The sequence below is a fragment of the Bubalus bubalis genome, chromosome 4 (genome assembly GCF_019923935.1).
Source record: "Bubalus bubalis isolate 160015118507 breed Murrah chromosome 4, NDDB_SH_1, whole genome shotgun sequence".
NCBI lineage: Eukaryota > Metazoa > Chordata > Mammalia > Artiodactyla > Bovidae > Bubalus > Bubalus bubalis.
Genome location: NC_059160.1, coordinates 83547805 through 83567073, shown reverse-complemented (window position 1 = coordinate 83567073; position 19269 = coordinate 83547805). Strand labels below are relative to the sequence as shown.

The 19269-nt window shown below is 38.2% G+C and overlaps 1 protein-coding gene across 6 annotated transcripts in view; it reads right to left on the bottom strand.

Annotated features, from left to right (window-relative positions):
* The window catches only part of IRAK4 (interleukin 1 receptor associated kinase 4), a 29221-nt gene that overhangs the window by 9633 nt on the left and 319 nt on the right, over positions 1-19269 (bottom strand). For 4 of the 6 annotated variants that reach the window (XM_006042620.4, XM_006042619.4, XM_006042622.4 and 1 more), the window contains exons 2-8: positions 13645-13814; positions 10079-10224; positions 9118-9300; positions 8570-8730; positions 7420-7484; positions 3679-3793; positions 3123-3232 (exon numbers count right to left, since the gene is read on the bottom strand). In XM_006042620.4, coding sequence (XP_006042682.1) covers positions 3123-3232; positions 3679-3793; positions 7420-7484; positions 8570-8730; positions 9118-9300; positions 10079-10224; positions 13645-13805 — 941 coding nt within the window. In that variant the 5' untranslated portion in view covers positions 13806-13814. Of the gene's footprint in view, positions 1-3122; positions 3233-3678; positions 3794-7419; positions 7485-8569; positions 8731-9117; positions 9301-10078; positions 10225-13644; positions 13815-19269 lie in introns of those variants that run through there. The other 2 variants (XM_045165452.1, XM_025284012.3) reach the window with 2 other exon arrangements.

Genomic DNA, 19269 nt, shown 5'->3' with positions numbered 1-19269 from the left:
CATAAGGGTGGTGTCATCTGTATAGCTGACGTTATTGATATTTCTCCCAGCAACCTTCATTCCAGCTTGTGCTTCATCCAGCCCAGCGTTTCTCATGATGTACTCTGCATACAAGTTAAATAAGCAGGATGACAATACACAGCCTTGACATACTCCTTTTCCTATTTGGAACCAGTCTGTTGTTCCATGTCCAGTACTAACTGTTGCCCCATAACTGTTGCTTCCTGACCTGCATATAGGTTTCTCAAGAGGCAGGTCAGGTGGTCTGGTATTCCCATCTCTTGAAGAATTTCCCACAGTTTATTGTGATCCACACAGTCAAAGGCTTTGGCATAGTCAATAAAGCAGAAATAGATGTTTTTCTGGAACTCTCTTGCTTTTTCCATGATCCAGCGGATGTTGGCAATTTGATCTCTGGTTCCTCTGCCTTTTCTAAAACCAGCTTGAACATCTGAAATTTCACGGTTCACATATTGCTGAAGCCTGGCTTGGAGAATTTTGAGCATTATTTTACTAGCATGTGAGATGAGTGCAATTGTGTGGTACTTTGAGCATTCTTTGGCATTGCCTTTCTTTGGGATTGGAATGAAAACTGACCTTTTCCAGTCCTGTGGCCACTGCTGAGTTTTCCAAATTTTCTGGCATATTGAGTGCAGTACTTTCACAGCATCATCTTTCAGGATTTGAAATAGCTCAACTGGAATTCCATCACCTCCACTGGCTTTGTTCGTAGTGATGCTTTCTAAGGCCCACTTGACTTCACATTCCAGGATGTCTGGCTCTAGGTGAGTGATCATACCATCATGATTATCTGGGTTGTGAAGCTCATTTTTGTACATTTCTTCTGTGTATTCTTGCCACCTCTTCTTAATATCTTCTGCTTCTATTAGGTCCATACCATTTCTGTCCTTTATCGAGCCCATCTTTTCATGAAACTACCATCTGAATTCCGACCCAATTACTACATGGAAATAGATTTCCCAAAAGTCATTAATGACCTTCATGGCACTAATCAAATGCCTCATTTAAATGTGTTTTAAAATGTGTCATTTTTCAGTCTTCATTCTGACTTCCAAAAAGCAACTGGAAATTTGGACTAATTCTTCTCAGGCAACTCTCTTTCTTTGTTCTCAGGGATACCACACTCTCCTGGTTTTCAGCTTCCTTGCATACGTTCTTGGATTCCTTTTTAGACTCATTTTGTTCTACTTGGCCATTAAGTCTTAAAGTTCCTCAGGGCTAAATCTTGTAACCTTTTCCTATCTATCTTTCTTAAAGTTAAGGTAACTATATGGTAGCTCTTCAACCTACACATAAGTAACACAGAAATTGATATCTTCAGCTCAGACTTCTTTCAGCTCCAACATGTATGTCACACTGATTAACATCTCTACCCACTTCTGTATTTTAAAGGAACCTCTAACACAACATGTCGGAGAAGGCAATGGCACCCCACTCCAGTACTCTTGCTTGGAAAATCCCATGGACGGAGGAGCCTGTTAGGCTGCAATCCATGGGGTCGCTAAGAGTCGGACATGACTGAGCGACTTCACTTTCACTTTTCACTTTCATGCATTGGAGAAGCAAATGGCAGCCCACTCCAGTGTTCTTGCCTGGAGAATCCCAGGGACGGGGGAGCCTGGTGGGCTGCCGTCTATGGGGTCGCACAGAGTCGGAAACGACTGAAGTGACTTAGCATAACACAACATGTACAAAAGAGAACTCACATTTTCCATTCCCAATCTTGTCCTTTTTCAGTGCTTTCTCTGTAAATGAATCATGCCACAATCATTCCAGAATGCGGTTCTGGAAGCCATAAATCCTGCTGTCCTTCCTGACATGTTCCTCTCCCTGAATGCCACCCACCCATCCTGCAGCCAAGAGAAAGCAAGAATCTGTTCACATTTCTTCATATAAACTGTTACCACCAAATCTTCTATGACAGGCTCCAAGCTACCCTTTCTTACAAATGAGTCTCTATACTCATCAAAGTGATCTTCTCAAAACTTAACTATGATGCCACATTCCTCCTTATAATTATTCAATATCATTTGATTATACTTATGATAAAATTAAAGCTCTTATCTTGGTCTATTAGGTCCTACACAGGGCTTAGCTCTCTGCCTACCTTATAATTTTATCTTATCTATCAATCACTCCTTCAATTTCTGCACTTCAGTCATTTATTTCACCTCCTGTAATCCATCATGTTCATCTGAACACTGGTCTCACAAATGTGCTTCCTTATTCCTAGAATACTCTTTCCCATATTCTATGCTGCTGCTAAGTCACTTCAGTCCTGTCCAACTCTGTGTGACCCCATAGTCAGGAGCTCACGAGGCTCCCCCATCCCTGGGATTCTCCAGGCAAGAACACTGGAGTGGGTTGCCATTTCCTTCTCCAATGCATGAAAGGGAAAAGTAAGAGTGAAGTCGCTCAGTCGTGTCCGACTCTTAGTGATCCCATGGACTGCAGACTACCAGGCTCCTCCATCCATGGGATTTTCCAGGCAAGAGTACTGGAGTGGGGTGCCATTGCCTTCTCCATATTCTATAGATGTCCTCAAATTGTGCTCACTCATGTCTTGTTCATTCTTTGGATCTCTGCTTAAGTATAATTTTCTCAGGGAACCTTTTTTTATATTAATTGTATAGACTATACACTAAAGTTCTACTATTATTTTGTGATTATCTGATTGCTGACATGCTACAAATGCTACTGTTGCTAACTATACCATCTACAGTACCTGTCGTACAGTGGATGCTCAATTAATATTTGTTAACTAAATAAATACATAACAAGGAAGATAACTGAAATGTACTCATGAAGAATGAAAGTGATTCAAAAAAGAGTGATGATCCAGAAAATAAGAAAATAATTCTGACAAGAAGAACAGAATAACATACTGTGAAAAACAAACAAAAAAAAAAACACAGGTTACTTAGGATGAGTACTAGAAATAGGTCACTGGGTTGAAATAAGGGAGATTATAGACGTCCTTAGTGAGACAAGCTTTCATGGCATGTTTCAAGTTAAGAAGTTCATGTCACTACTGAAAAGGAACAGTGAAAGAAAATTATTCTTTAACAGTTCTCCAAAAGCTTTTTAAAGGCGGCATTTACCTTTTAATATCTCTATGAATATGATGGTTTTCATGTAAATAACTGAGGCCATTAGCTGCACCCTGGGCAATCTTGCATCTCATGTACCAAGAGAGTGGGGGAGTACCATCCTTATGAAGTAAGAAACAAACCAATTAAAAATAAAAGAGGAGAATTAAAAAAATCTATAGAAAATATATAACAGAACATTTCTTCTAAGCAGCTACTGACCATATTATTACATTGCTAAGAATTTAGAACTACCAATTTTTAAGCTGTTAAACAATAATAGCTAAATAAGATCAAATGGAAGTTAGCATTTCTTATCAAACAATAAAAATATATGAGAGCATCTTCAAAGTCTAGCCTTGACTGATAATTTTACATTTTAGATTATCATCTGATAGAAAGGGAATTCCAATTGTTTAAATAACAACTGTATAGTTTTCACAAACTAGGAAAGATATTAATAGATTTTAAAAGATTTAAATAGATTTAAAATATTCTGTCACAGAGAAAATATTAGAATCCAACACAGAAACAGGAAGCCAAACAACCTAATAAAAAAACATCTTACCAAGCACGACAGTCTGTCCAGCAATGAACCATTGGGCATGTAAACATATACTAAGCAGAGGTCATCTCCATCACTTGAGAAACCAAGTAATTCTACTAAGTTTTCATGTTGACACCTGTGGCAAATAATTTTCCATTCAAAATTATTATGATATATACACATATTTACCTGAAGGTTATGTTATTCAATTTAGAGCTTTAAAAGAAAAAAGAGAAAGAAATAACTTTATGCAATAGAGTTGGACTGTGAAGAAGGATGAGCACCGAAGAATTGATGCTTTTGAACTGTGGTGTTGGAGAAGACTCTTGAGAGTCCCTTGGACTGCAAGGAGATCCAACCAGTCCATTCTGAAGGAGATCAGTCCTGGGATTTCTTTGGAAGGAGTGATGCTAAAGCTGAAACTCCAGTACTTTGGCCACCTCATGCGAAGAGCTGACTCATTCGAAATGACTCTGAGGCTGGGAGGGATTGGGGGCAGGAGGAGAAGGGGATGACAGAGGATGCGATGGCTGGATGGCATCACCGACTTGATGGACATGAGTTTGAGTGAACTCTGGGAGTTGGTGATGGACAGGGAGGCCTGGCGTGCTGCAATTCATGGGGTCACAAAGAGTTGAACACGACTGAGTGACTGAACTGAACTGAACTGAACTGAGTTTTTTTACATACTTGAGACTAATAAGACTAAATAAAGCTGAAGTATAACAAAACTGCAGGCATCTATGGTACAGTAAGTACAAAGAAATCTGAGCTCAAAGTCCTAAGTTTAAAGTACAGCTCTGCCACCTCCTGGAAATGTGACCTTTTACAAGTTAACAGACTCACTGAGCCTCAGCAACTTTCCCTGATAAATGTGGGTAATAATGCCTATTATGTAACATAAATGCTGTGAGAATTAAATGAGCAAATATATATGAGAGCCCTCTGGCTTCCCTGGTGGCTCAGTGGTAAAGAATCAGCCTACCAGGCAGGAGATGCAGGTTCGATCCCTAGGCTGGGAAGATCCCCTGAAGAAGCAAACGTCAGCCCACTCCAGTAATTTTTGCCTGGAGAATCCCCTGGACAAAGGAGCCTGGTAGGCTACAGTTTATGGGGGTCACAAAAGAGTCAGACAGGACTTAGTGACTAAACAGCAACAAATACGAGAGCCCAGAATATATTCTATGAAGTGCAAATTAAAACAGCAAGTATTCCATTTTCCACCAAATTGGCACACTTTAAAAATGAGTAGGTAACATTTTCTGAGTTTATACTAAAAAGGCATGGGGTACTTGATTTACCTGCTTTGTTTTACTTAACCCTTAAAATAACTTAGTGAAACATTTCATTATTAAAATAATTATCCCATTTTACAGATGAGAAAACAGACAAGAAATTTAGCTGAGATTATTCTGCTAGTAAGGGCCAGAGATTGACACTTATTTTAAAAAAACAGCAATAATATTTAATGGTAGTGTGGTAGCAGTTGTGAAATTGCAATAAACTGCTGGTAGAAGTATGTGAAGTGAAAGTCACTCAGTCGTGTCTGACTCTTTGTGGCCCTATGGACTGTAGTCCACCAGGTTGCTCCATCCATGGGGATTCTCCAGGCAAGAATACTGGAGTGGATTGCCATGCCCTTCTCCAGGAGATCTTCTGGACCCTGGGACTGAACCTGGGTCTCCTGCATTGCAGGCAGATTCTTTACCATCTGAGCCACCAAATTATTATAACAACTACAAAGTCATTTAGACAAATACTCAGAAAGTCTTTAAAAAGTTCGTGCATTCAGAACCAGTAATTCTTCCAGGACTGTCTCCTGATGAAAAAGGCAGAGTTGCACTTAAATATTTATGTACAAAGAGATTTTAAGACGTTTTAATTTGTAATACTGAAAATTAGAAACAAATATGGAAGGGTAATGGTTAAATAAAACATTTGTATATATGCTGGAATGCTATGCAATTAATATTAAATGTTTCAACATGGAAAAATGCCACACACTCATCATGAAGCAAGTACAAAATACTAGCAATGGTCATCTCTGAGTGATATATTCAAGGGATGAAAATGTTCCTGTATTTTCCAGATTATCTATTTTGAACAAGTTACTTTTAGGACTGGAGAGTGGAGGTAGGGGTAGAAAGAACAAATCCTGGACAATCTTTTTATTTTCTTCAATGTACATTATTTTTACTGAAAAAATTAATTTCAATCTACTCTTTCTTTCTTGAAGTTAAGCAACTAGAATTGGCGATTTATAGCAATGGGTCTAATGAGAATAAATTGATAAATACTATTAAGGATTTATTTCAAAATTGCAAGTTCTGGAGTTAGACAGATCTGGATTTGAAACCCACATATTTATGTTTAAGTGACCTTGGATGAAGTTATTTAATGTTTCTGTATCTCAGTGGGAAAAAAAAAAAGTGTGTGTATGGGGGTTGTTACAACAATTGTGGTTATAACAATGGTTAATGCATTACAGTTTTTGGTCTATTGTATAGAAGGTGAAAAAGAGGAGAGTAAAAAAGCTGGCTTAAAATTCAACATTAAAAAAACTAAGATTATGGCATCTGGTCCCATCACTTCATGGCAAATAGATGGGGAAACAATGGAAACAGTGACAAACTTCATTTTCTTGGGCTCCAAAATCACTGTGGACGGTGACTGAAGCCATGAAATTAAAAGATGCTCACTTCTTGGAAGGAAAGCTATGACAAACCTAGACAGCATATTAAAAAGCAGAGACATCACTTTGCTGACAAAGCTCTGTATAGTCAAAGTTATGGTTTTTCCAGTAATCATGTATGGATGTGAGAGTTGAACTATAAATAAGGCTGAGTGCTGAAGAATTGATGCTTTCAAACTGTGGTGCTGGAGAAGACTCTTGAAAGTCCCTTGAAGGAGATCAAGCAAGGAGATCAAGCCAGTCCATCCTAAAGGAAATGAACCCTGAATATTCATTGGAAGGACTGATGCTGAAGCTGAAGCTCCAATATTTGGCCACCTAATGTGAAGAGCTGACTCACTGGAAAAGACCCTGATCTAGGAAAGATTAGGGGCAAGAGGAGAAGAGGGCAAGAGGTTGAGATGGTTGGATGGCATCACTAATGCAAAGCACATGAGTTTGAGCAAATTCAGGGAGATAGTGAAGGACAGGGAAGCCTGGTGTGCTGCAGTTCATGAGGTCACAAAGAGTCAGACACAATTTGGCGACTGCACAACAACATATACTCAAGCATCAATCACTATAATTATTAGAATAAATTTCCCAATTTGTTTTTCCTTCTCTTTCTGACAATTTTCAAACATACTGAGTCAATGGCTTCTAAACATTCTTGCATATAACACTTCCCTGGTTTATGGTGTTAACATATCAAATGGACTATTTGCCATGTATATATTAATATATAAATATGCATTTATACACACATGCATATATATACTATAATTTACCTCTCATAAATTTTGGGAACAGAAAACATGATAATGGAATCATAGTTCCATTATCAACTATCTAGATAGTTGAAATTCCATATAATATTGCCATGATTTAGAATAACAACTGCTGTTTAATCTACACACATATGAGTGAGTATATGTAGCCACAGAATTGTAGAGTCAAAGTTCTGTCAAGTTCGTTAAACTATTTAAGCCTATATTTGAAAATATCACCGGTTCATGGCACACTCTGGGTAAGAAATAGGTCCTTTCTTGTCCTGCTCTCTTCCATGGTACCATACTGCCAAATTAACTTACTTTGCCATTACTTTTATTTCTTGATCAAATTGTTGTTTCAGTTCTTCAGTACTAATGTCAACCATCTAAAAATATAAAATAATATACAATATAATACCATACAATACCCAGAGGCTCCTAAAGCTACAAGGGATACAAGATATCATCTGTCAGATCCTGCTTTTTTAAAAATATGTAAGTCATCATTCTCCCCATTTTATAAACAACTGAGAACTAAAAATATTAGTGATTTGCTCAAGGTCTCATGGCTGGTTAACTAGAAGGAAGAAAACCATATAACTCATGTAACTACATATACTTCAGTGATTCATTTTGGGAACAAAATGAAATAATAAGAGATTTTACTGTATAAACATTCTGAAAAAAAATTCAGTGTGTTAGAAAACATAAGCAATTTTGAAGGCAAAAAGAAAAACAAGATGTGCAAAAGTATTTGCAACATATATGACAAAGAATCTTTATTATAAAAAATGCATTGTATTAATATTTTAGGATAAACAATAGATTTAAAATATAAGATATTCTAATAGAAATGCGAACAAAGGGTGCAGATGAGAATTTTTAAAATTTTTATTGCAATATTTTCTAAACTTTATTTTTAAATGAGAAAAGTAAATAAGGAAGATATTTTTATAAAGTTTTCTTATAATCTTAATGTTTTAATATTGATTCTACATGGAGCACTGTGTAGAATTCAGCTTCTCTATTTTATGAATCTCCCCAAATTATGTGTATAATTGTATGTATGTGAATATAACTACATTCTTGTAGAGATAGTGTCTGTAGCTTTCAACAAAGTTTTAAATGTTAAGAACTGCCAATTTAGAATGATGTTTACTGAGAGAAAATACACAATGAAATAATGTTTCCTAAAGATTAATTTAATATTTATTATTCCCTCATAGCTCAGTTCGTAAAGAATCCGCCTGCAGTGCAGGAAACCCTGGTTTGATTCCTGGGTTGGGAAGATCTCCTGGAGAAGGGAAAGGCTACCCACTCCAGTATTCTGGTCTGGAGAATTCCATGAACTATACAGTCCATGGGGTCGCAAGGAGTTGGACACGACTGAGCAACTTTCACTCACTCACATACAGCACACTAGGAAACAACTCTTCCTGTAATTTTTTCTCTTCCAGAAAATATAACTTACTGCTGCAAGCTTCTTCACTGCTACAGTCCTGTTGTTCACGTAGCCTTTATACACAACTCCAAACCCTCCTTCTCCCATTTTGTTACCACCAACAGAAATGGGCCGTTCATCAAAGTTATTTGTGACATCCTTCAATTCAAAAAATGAAAAACTGTGAAAACCTGTAATGTCAATAGAATAAGAAAAAGAGTGCTTCAGTAAAAAAGAAATTATTTTCATAATTCCAGTATTTTCTCAATTTGGATATTTCATACCTATGCAAATATTTAAACTCTAGTCACTTACTTTCTTTATAAAATGATCCTTTCAAACTGCGTAAATATTTATTTCTTTTTTTTTTCACAGCTTCTGTGGTTGTTCTTATGTCCTATTACATCTACTCACCTGTAACACTAAAACAATGAAGACACTGCCTAATAAATCAGGAGGAAAACAAGACCACAGAAGAGCTATTGCCAGAGTAAATAAACAAAAGGAGAGCTTTATTTTAAAGCAGTGATGGTCTTATGACAAACTCACTAGCAGAAAGCATGTCAAATATTACTTACGTGTATCACTAAATTCTAAACTTGTATTTTCTGGACTTGAGGAGTCAGGTAGCACATAGTTTTGTTCAAGATTCTCATCAGATATCACAGATGTCCTGTCTTTGCCACAGAGGGGCTTTGGTTTCTGCTGAACTGCTACAGTGACTTTAGAAGGCAGTGTATTAACATTTTTGGGTACAGCATCTAACAAGTGAAATAAGACACAAGTTGTTGTTACATAAGAAGAAGTGTTCGTGAAAAAGTTAAATTAGGAACTCAATTTACTTAACATCATTCCGGTTTCTGCCCATTAGCCCCCTATTTTCATAGCACTCATGAGAATTTACCTAGTAAGAATTTGTAAATTTGGATAAGGATGGGCAAGGCAGTGTTTCCAAAAAGTGGCCTGTAAGTCACTTGCAGCAGAAGCACTGAGGTACCTGTTTTAACACACTGACCTTGAACTTTATTCAAGAATTCTGATAATGAGATCTGGAGTAAAGCCTGGGAAGTTACATGCTTATCAAGAACTCCAGGTGATTCTTATGCCTTCTGAAGGGTAAGAATTACTGGTGTAAATAGCATCAAAGGGAAAAAGTAGTTGATGGGGAAGGAAGGCAACCAGACACTAACCCACAGGAACACAATGTAAGAAATCAGAGTCCCATCAGGGTGGAAGTTGAGGATGAAAAAAAGCAAGAGCTTTTTCTCATCATTCTAAACTTCCTATTGGCATAAAGCTACCTGACTTTAACTGCATGTTTAGACTGAATCCTGAAGTCTTACCAGCTTCAGGATTTTCTCAGCAGCAAGTTTGCAGCATCTGGGGTGCTTGTTAAAGAGTTGGGGAGAGTTGAAAGAATGAAGAATCTTAAAGGTAAGGTTCATCTACTCTGATAAAAAAGTAAGAGAAGAAACATTCCTATTTCTGTCACTTGTCTTTCCATCCTAGTTACTGATATCGTAGACACACTCAGTTTACCTGGGAGCAAAAGACTTGCAGGGGCAAAAAACTCATTTTGGACCAAAATATCCACAAGATCACCAACTGTGCAATTTGTGGTGCCCCAGTCAAACAGTAACTCACACGTGGGGCTTTTTCCAATTTGCAGTAATGCTTCAAATCTCCTTAAAGCAAGTAACAGAGAAATAAGATTAGTATGTAAGCAGAGTTAACACTTAAGTATTTTCCAGTACTCTTCCCTGGAAAATCCCATGGATAGAGGAGCCTGGTAGGCTGCAGTCCATGGGGTCGCGAAGAGTCGGGCCCGACTGAGCGACTTCGCTTTCACTTTTCACTTTCATGCATTGGAGAAGGAAATGGCAACCCACTCCAGTGTTCTTGCCTGGAGAATCCCAGGGACGGGGGAGCCTGGTGGGCTGCCGTCTATGGGGTCTCACAGAGTTGGACATGACTGAAGCGACTTAGCAGCAGCAGCAGGTATTATTCCCCTCAATCCCCCTCTTGTCCACAGCACTTCCTATGATTAAAAAAGAAAGGGGCAGAAAGAGAGTCAGCAAGAATTACAGAGAACAGGAAAGACAGGCAGAAGGAAGAAAAGATGCTGAAGGTGATGATAAGTTGACAGACACTGAGTATTTACAGTCGGCTACAGGATGCAAAACATGAACTCATATAATTCTCAAAGACACTGTGAATATCATGCTAATGGACTAAAGAGAAAGCATGAGAGGTAAGCAGTCCACAGTCACACAGCCAATAAACTTGTATACAAACTGAGATTCAAACTGATCTCTCACTGAACACACAGGTGTACTCTCAACATACTAAGCTATACTAGTTCCCTACATGACTTATTAACACTGTTAGCCATATGATGTTTAATAAAGCAGGCTGCTTAAAGAAATAGAAAATACATACACTTGGAGAATTATTCCTTGGATCTTAACTATATTCCATTTCAACTGAGGGAAAAACAGATCAGGTTTTCATGAAAAATTTCTTTATATATAGTTGGTGAGAAGTTGCTGTATAACATAGGGAGCCCAGTCTGGCACTCTGTGATGACCTAGAGAGGAGGGATGGGGGAAAGGAAGGGAGGCTCAAAAGGGAGGGGATATATGTATAATTACAACTGATTTGCGTTGTATGGCAGAAACCAACACAACATTGTAAAAGTTAAAAAAACATAAAGAAAAAAGAAAAAAACTATCAATAGTTTTGAAAGTAATATTTATTTATTTATTTATTTATTTTAATTTAATTTTATTTTTAGACTTTACATAACTGTATTAGTTTTGCCAAATATCAAAATGAATCCGCCACAGGTATACATGTGTTCCCCATCCTGAACCCTCCTCCCTCCTCCCTCCCCACACCATCCCTCTGGGTCGTCCCAGTGCACCAGCCCCAAGCATCCAGTATCGTGCATCGAACCTGGACTGGCAACTCATTTCATACATGATATTTTACATGTTTCAATGCCATTCTCCCAAATCTTCCCACCCTCTCCCTCTCCCACAGAGTCCATAAGACTGTTCTATACATCAGTGTCTGTTTTGCTGTCTCGTACACAGGGTTATTGTTACCATCTTTCTAAATTCCATATATATGCGTTAGTATACTGTATTGGTGTTTTTCTTTCTGGCTTACTTCACTCTGTATAATAGGCTCCAGTTTCATCCACCTCATTAGAACTGATTCAAATGTATTCTTTTAATGGCTGAGTAATACTCCATTGTGTATATGTACCACTGCTTTCTTATCCATTCATCTGCTGATGGACATCTAGGTTGCTTCCATGTCCTGGCTATTATAAACAGTGCTGCGATGAACATTGGGGTACTCGTGTCTCTTTCCCTTCTGGTTTCCTCAGTGTGTATGCCCAGCAGTGGGATTGCTGGATCATAAGGCAGGTCTATTTCCAGTTTTTTAAGGAATCTCCACACTGTTCTCCATAGTGGCTGTACTAGTTTGCATTCCCACCAACAGTGGAAGAGGGTTCCCTTTTCTCCACACCCTCTCCAGCATTTATTAAAAACCTAAAAAACTTAGCTCTCCCTGTTTTTTCCTGAAAATTTGTTTATTTAAAAAAATTTCAAACCTACAGAAAAGTTGAAAGGAAAATACCATGAGCAACCATCTAGATTCACCGAATTACCAGGTAATGTTTAACTGTGTTTATGCTTTCGCCCTCTCCCTCTTCATCCCTGTGTCTGTGTGCTCACTCTACAGAACTTAGACCAGATGTGTAGTAGAACTCTCACAGTCTAGATTTGTCCGACGAATCTCTCATGATTAAATTCAGATGGAAAACTGTTGGTAAGAACATTACTTAGATGACAATGTGTCCTTTACACTGCATCACATCGGGGGCACATAATGGCAGTCTGTACCAATACTGATGACACCAGCTGGATTACTTGGTTAAGGAGGTGTACTGCAGATTTTTTCTCTGCAAAAGCACCTTTCCCCTTTGCAATTCATAAATCATCTGTGGCATATACTTTGAAATCGTGTGGGTATCTTGTTCATCAACACCCTTTTGCCTTGGGGTTTCAGCACTCACTGATGAGCCCTCCATAATCAATTACTCACTGGTAGTTGTAAATTGGTAATTTTTTAGTTCTCTCATTCTTTCAATATTTGCTGCCATTATTCTGTAAACAAGAGTCTTTTCTCCTCATTCCCTCAACTATGCTTTCAGCGTTTTTTTTGTTTTTTGGCTGTGCTGTATCGCGGTGCTCAGGCTTCCCCAGTTGCAGTAAACGGGCTCTAGAGCACATGAGCTTAGCAGTTGCTGCACACGTGCTTAACTACCCATGCCTGGTATGTGTCATCTTAGTTCCCCGACCAGGGATCAAACCCACGTCCCCTGCTTTGGAAGGCAGATTCTTAACCACTGGACCACCACGGAAGTCCCTTCTCCCAAGGTCTTTAAGTTAATATCAACAAACTGTCTATAAAAAGCTTCCTCCAAATAATTTAAGATGCTCATCCTTCACATGAGAAAACATTTCCTGGAAGGACTAATATGAAAACTAAGGTTTCAGATTTTTTTTCAGGGTAATGCTGAAAGTCACAAATAAATTTATTTCCCTTTGCTTCCAGAAACATATTTTGACATGAGTTTGGGCTGAAATAACTGACAAAAACAAAATTTGTACTTATATCTCACACTGAATTAAGTAGAGACAAATAGAATGGAATTTTTCTGAAGATCGTGTTGAAAAATCCAGGGTAAGAACTAAGAAGTCGATTTACAGATGTATACATGCACAAGCAACTTTAAAACATTAATTTGAAGAATTCCCCAAATATACCATTTAAGTGAATTAGAGAGTCATACATGAATTTAACTGTAAAAACTTATTTGCAAGATCACAGTATTGACCTGGCTGATATATTGGAGAATGAAGCAAAAGTTGCAAAAAAAAAAAAAAAAAAAAAAAGAGGGGGGACTTATTACTATACCTCCCTTAGAGAGAGGTTTATTTTCTGAACTGCAGCATTAGACAGTATTTGTACCTATTAATCATTCTAAATTGTGATGTAAGAATTTAAAAAGAGAAAGATTTTTATGTTACCTTATGTGAAACTGATTGTATCTATCATCACCAGATGGTTTTTTAATAGCGACTGCTAACTTCTTCCATCCTTCTTGAGGATCAATAAAATCGGACAGCTTTCTAATTAGTCCAAGACTGAGGCAGCGCACGTATGTTGATGCTGTTATGGGTTTGTTCATCTTTTATTCCTAAAATATGGAAAATTCTCATTAAAATTTTACAGTAGCTTTAGTGATGACATCTATAAGCTTATACATCACACTTTGCTCTAACATAGGAAATGCTGGCAACTTATTACACTGTAATAAAGGAAAACTCCAAGGTCAAGACATTGATATTTTAGTCTTTCTCCACCTCTAAATATTAATTTAAAATTACAGGATTTTTTTTTTCTGACATTAATATTTTCTAAATGAAATTTACAAAAAGGTGCAAAAAGTGTACTTTTTCATAAAAATTCATGTAAACATATTCAGGAATTAAATGTATTATGAAAAATATTTTTCAATTTAAAATATTTTTCTCAATCTGTATTTCTTTACTAGTAAATATTTATGCAACATTCTTTGGTAGAAGTAAAAAAAAAAAAGTCCTGAAATATTTTGTATTGCATTCAAAGATGGTCTATTCACTACCTTTTTATGTAACATGTTCTTCCTTGACTCTGCCGCAATTTTTGAGTCCATCAGACTTGCCTGATGATAATTCATTCCCTACTAAGGTGAACCCTGTGGTTTGCCACCTAACTACTCTTTAGGCAGAACCTTTATTTGTTCAGTCCCCTATTCTTCTGCTACTCCATCCTGGAGAGCTGTAGCTAGGGACAAAACTCACAATTTTTCTTGTATACCAGCACTGCTGAATATAGCTGTGGAGAACCGAGTAACTAAGCAGACTGGTGTGAATACAAATTTAGGGGACCCCTTTTCACTGGGCCTTCAACACTGCTGTTTATCCTTTCACTTGCCTTTGCTCATCCCCCTGAGTGACTATTTCACACCTTTAGCTCTCCCCATAATTTATCTGATTTCTACCTCACTCATTCTCAGCAGGCCAGTGGCCTTTCCTTCTAATTAATCAAAACAAGTAGATTTAAATATCTCCTATCAATTACTCTCCTGCTCCCTTACATACTTTTATTTTAAAAGGGCAATATAATTAACTTGGGAGTAAAGACTAGATTCATGTAGTATGAAATTCAGATGTTACAAAAGGGTAAGAAGAAAGAAATCCTCCTGTGTCTTAGGCTCTATATTGGCAGTCTCTTCTCTGCGGCCTTCTTTGATCACATCTAGGTAGGTCCACTACTCTCAACCTAATTATCTTTCATCACTGCACAATGTGTTTGTAATCATATATTTATTTGTTTAGCTGCTTATAATGGTCTCCGCCATTAGACTATAAGCTCCATGAATTCAGAGGTAACGTTCATTTTATCCACTAATATATAACTAATTACTAGCATACCCCAGAAATTGGTATTCAGTATTACAAATGAATGAATTTCTTGCCCATCCTAGGTGACTTATATATTTCACTTGATTTTCACAGTGACTAAGGCAGGGCTGGCATTTCTATTTCATGAAAGTAGTAAGTGAAAGTTAGTTCTTGAACCCATGTCTGACTCCAAATTCATGTCATATATCCTTGTTTCTCTAATTCAATTCATTGTTCATGTCATTCTCTTTTCTAGAAAGACCAGTCATTTCCTTTCATTCATTCATACACTTAATAAAGATATATGTCAGGCTTTGCACTAAGTGATGGGAGCTACAGAGAAAAGAAAATCTTTGTTTTCAAGCTTCTCAGTCTAATGGGGGATACAACTACTTACACTCAGTATAAATGTTACAAGAAGTGTTAGCAGTGTTAATGGGGCTCAGAGGAGAAGCATCAAGAAAGTCTAAAGAGTCTGAAGTCTGAAGAAAGATTTGGGTGGGTGGGTAGTTGGAAGGAACGAGGATAAACCCCAAAGGGAATTCCAGGCAGCAGGATTAGCATGGGAAAGGGCGAGTTAGGCTAAGGCCAGGAGTTTGGTATGGCTGGACCCTAGGATACATGTCATTAAGCAGTAAAATATGAAGTTGGAGAGGTAGGCAGGCCAAGTCATCATGCCCCTCATATACTACAATGGGAGATTTAAACTTCATATGAAAAGGTACAGGGGAGCCACTGCATGATTTAAGTAAAGGTGGTAAGTGATCTTATTTGGTTAACTGGATTCCTCTGGATAAAACTTGAAGGGGTGCATATTAAGGAAAGAGATCACTTTGAAAACTTTATAATAATCTATAAAGGAAAGTCTTAAGAAAGCATTCAGTTAGGGAATGGAGAAGAAACAGCTTCAAAGATTTGGGAGGAAAATCACAACATTATAAAGATGGGAAACTGAGGAAAACAAGCTGATTCCTAACTTTTTTGGCTTGGGTAATTATGTAGATGATAGAGGAAATAATGTGTCTAGTTCTGCATGCGTGTTCGCTCAGAAGTTTGCAATCCTACAGACTATAGCACGCCAGGCTCCTCTGTCCACAGGATTTTTCTGGCAAGAATACTGGAGTGGGTTGCCGCATGTTCAGTTCTGGTCAACGTTAAATGTGAAATATCTACCTCTAGCACCATCTGGGGAAGCTGGCACTAAGTAGCTAAATATACAGTCTGGAGATTAGGATAGAAGTTTTGGTAAAGAATCCTCACATATGAGCATTCTCACATATTCATATATGAATAGTTGGCTGAAGCAACAAGAAATATGGGCCTGCCTTTTAGGAATATAAAGATGGGAGGAATGAAGAGGAAAAAAAAAGAAACTTTAAAAAGAGTATTGATAAGTCATGGAAGCTAAGAAAACCAGGAGAGTAGCATAGCAGAGATTTCTAGAATGGGGTATAGATTTGGTATAAAACTCCCTGAGAGATCACATAAATACTGATAGTGTGCTCAATTTGGAAACCAAAAGGCCTCTGGGTGACTTAAGAACAGTTTTGGTTGAGCAATGAGTGCATAGTAAAAATACATTTTCCAAGAAGACTTTGGGTTCTTCCACAAGCCAACTGTGACTAGCGTCAATAACTCAATTTCTCTGGACTTTGGTTTCTTCATCTGAAAACCGGAGATGGTCATATCTAAAAGTTTCTGTATAGATTAAAAATCAAAAGATGCCTAATTCTATCAATAATAAGTGATCAAAGAAAATGTAGTGATGATTATTGCAAGGCAGAAGTTATTCTTATGTCACATTTTTAAAAAAGAAATGTGCAGAGTTTTATTTAAGCTCAATTTCAAAACAGCAGTGAAAGGCAACCAAAGGAGAGGAAGTGGAAATAAGAGGTCTGAGAACACTGCTAAGCTTTTCATGGTGACAGTCATGTTACTAAGCATAGTATCCTTAATATGCTTATAATCTTCCCAAAATACATTATTCACTCCCATGCTTTCTGCAGTAAAGTATTGTAGATAACCATTTACCTAGATCAAAAGTGGCTGTCCGTTTTTGGACAACCCAACACCATCATTATGAACAAAAGCCTGTGATACCTTCTAGACCTAATAGGTTATACAGGGCTGCCCTTCTCAAACTGGGATGTTTGCTAATATGCCATAAATTAAACACAATATATTAATACCATCCTCAAAAATCAATTTAACTTAATGGTAAGTAATTTGAAACATTTTGGATATATTTTTTAAAAACCAAAATATTATTCATTTATGAATATTTACTGAGTCTCTATTTTGTACTGGATATTGATCCAGGTCCATGGAGATAAAGCATTAGGAAAATAAGAAAAAAAATTAACTGAATTCATGGAGTGAGTGAAGTCGCTTAGTCATGTCCGACTCTTTGTGACCCCATGGACATGGTAGGAGCCTACCATGCTCCTCTGTCCATGGGATTTTCCAGGCAAGGGTGCTTATATTCTAACAGATGAAGATGGGTAATAAGCATTTACTCTACAGTACATTGTGCTGTGTTAAGTCGCTACAGTCATGTCTGACTCTTTTGTGACCCCGTGGACTGTAGCCCACCAGGCTCCTCTGTCCATGGGATATTCCAGGCAAGGATACTGCAGTGGATTGCCATTTCCTTCTCCAGGGGATCTTCCCAACTCAGGGACAGAACCCGAGTCTCTTATGTCTCCTGCATTAACAGGTGGGTCCTTTACCACTAGTGCCACTGGGAAGTCTTTATATGATGCCAAATGAAAAGGAAAAAAAAAATAACTGAGAAGGGGTTTTAATTTTCAATAGAGTACTCAGAATAGGCCTCAGTAAGGTGCCATGGGATTAAAGGTTTAAGGGAATGAGAATGCTAGCCACTGGGATATCTGTGGTAAAAGTTTCTGGGCAAAAGGAATAGAGAATGTAAGGGTCTGGAATGGGCTCACTGAGGAACCACAAGGAGACGTAAGACTGGAGAAGAGGGAGCAGGAGAGCAGAGTAGAAGAGAGGGGTAATGGGGCCAGGTCCCCTAAGGTCCTACTTCATTTTCATCTTCTGAGGGAGATGAGAAGACAGGGGAGATTTTTGAGAAGAGGACAGACACGCTCTATACTTAAAAGGACATGGGGGACTGCTGCGGGAAATTATTGTTGTTTAATCGCTGTTTAAATTATTGTTGAATAAAGTATATTAAAATGAGGGCAGAGAAGCAAGAAGAGATCAATTAAGTGAGTACATCAATAATCCAGGTGGGAGGTGCTTGTGGCTTACATCAGAGTGGTAGCAAAGAAGGTAGAATTCCTAGGATGATGGATATTTTCTGAGGTAGAAACCTCAGAAATCACACAGAATCCTGTATGCTACTATGAAGGGTGAGAAGTTGGCACCAAGGTTTCTGTCTTGAACAAGCTTCCTGACCTTTACAATGAGATGGAGAAGACTGTGAAAGGAGCATGTTTAGCCTGGAAGTTCAGGATTTCTGTTTGGACAGGGTTAAGCAAACGTCAAATGAACGTTTAGCATGCAAACAAAAGAAAAAAGATATCTTAACTTTCTGACAGGTCTCTTCAAGGATTACCCCCAGAAAGGGAAAAGGCAAATCTGAATATTCTCTGCTCTCAGCTCTTTAGGCAGAGACGTTTTTGAGGCACTTGTTCAGATGCTAAGTCCTGTCCCACTCTGCGACCCCAAATAGCCCACCAGGCTCCTCTATCCTCCACTATCTCTAGGAATTTGCTCAAATTCATGTCCAGTGAATCGGTGATGCTATCCAATCATCTCTTCCTCTGCCACCCCTTCTTTTGTCTTCAATCGTCCCCAGCATCCCATCCTAAATGGCTAAAAGGCTTTCTGAGGTTGCTTTTCATCCCTTTGTTCCCTCTCGTTTCCAGGCTGTCGGTACCCTTTGCCCATCTGATAACGTACTGACAATGCCTCTCCACTTTCTGATTTCCTGGAAGCCTGAGAAACCAGCTAATTAGAATCTTGTGGGGGTTCAGAATGCTTTCCACGCGGCCAGCATCTTTGCTGGGCGCTGGTCCTACTTCCTGGTTCTGAGGAAAAGAGATTTCATTTCGTAAACAGGGTTCTCGGAACACACAGCCCGGGAACTGAGAAGCTCGAGCCGAGGTCCGACCATCCAGTGACACCTCTCTTCGCCCCACGGTAACTCCACGGGTCTCACCAATTTTCTAATCCCTA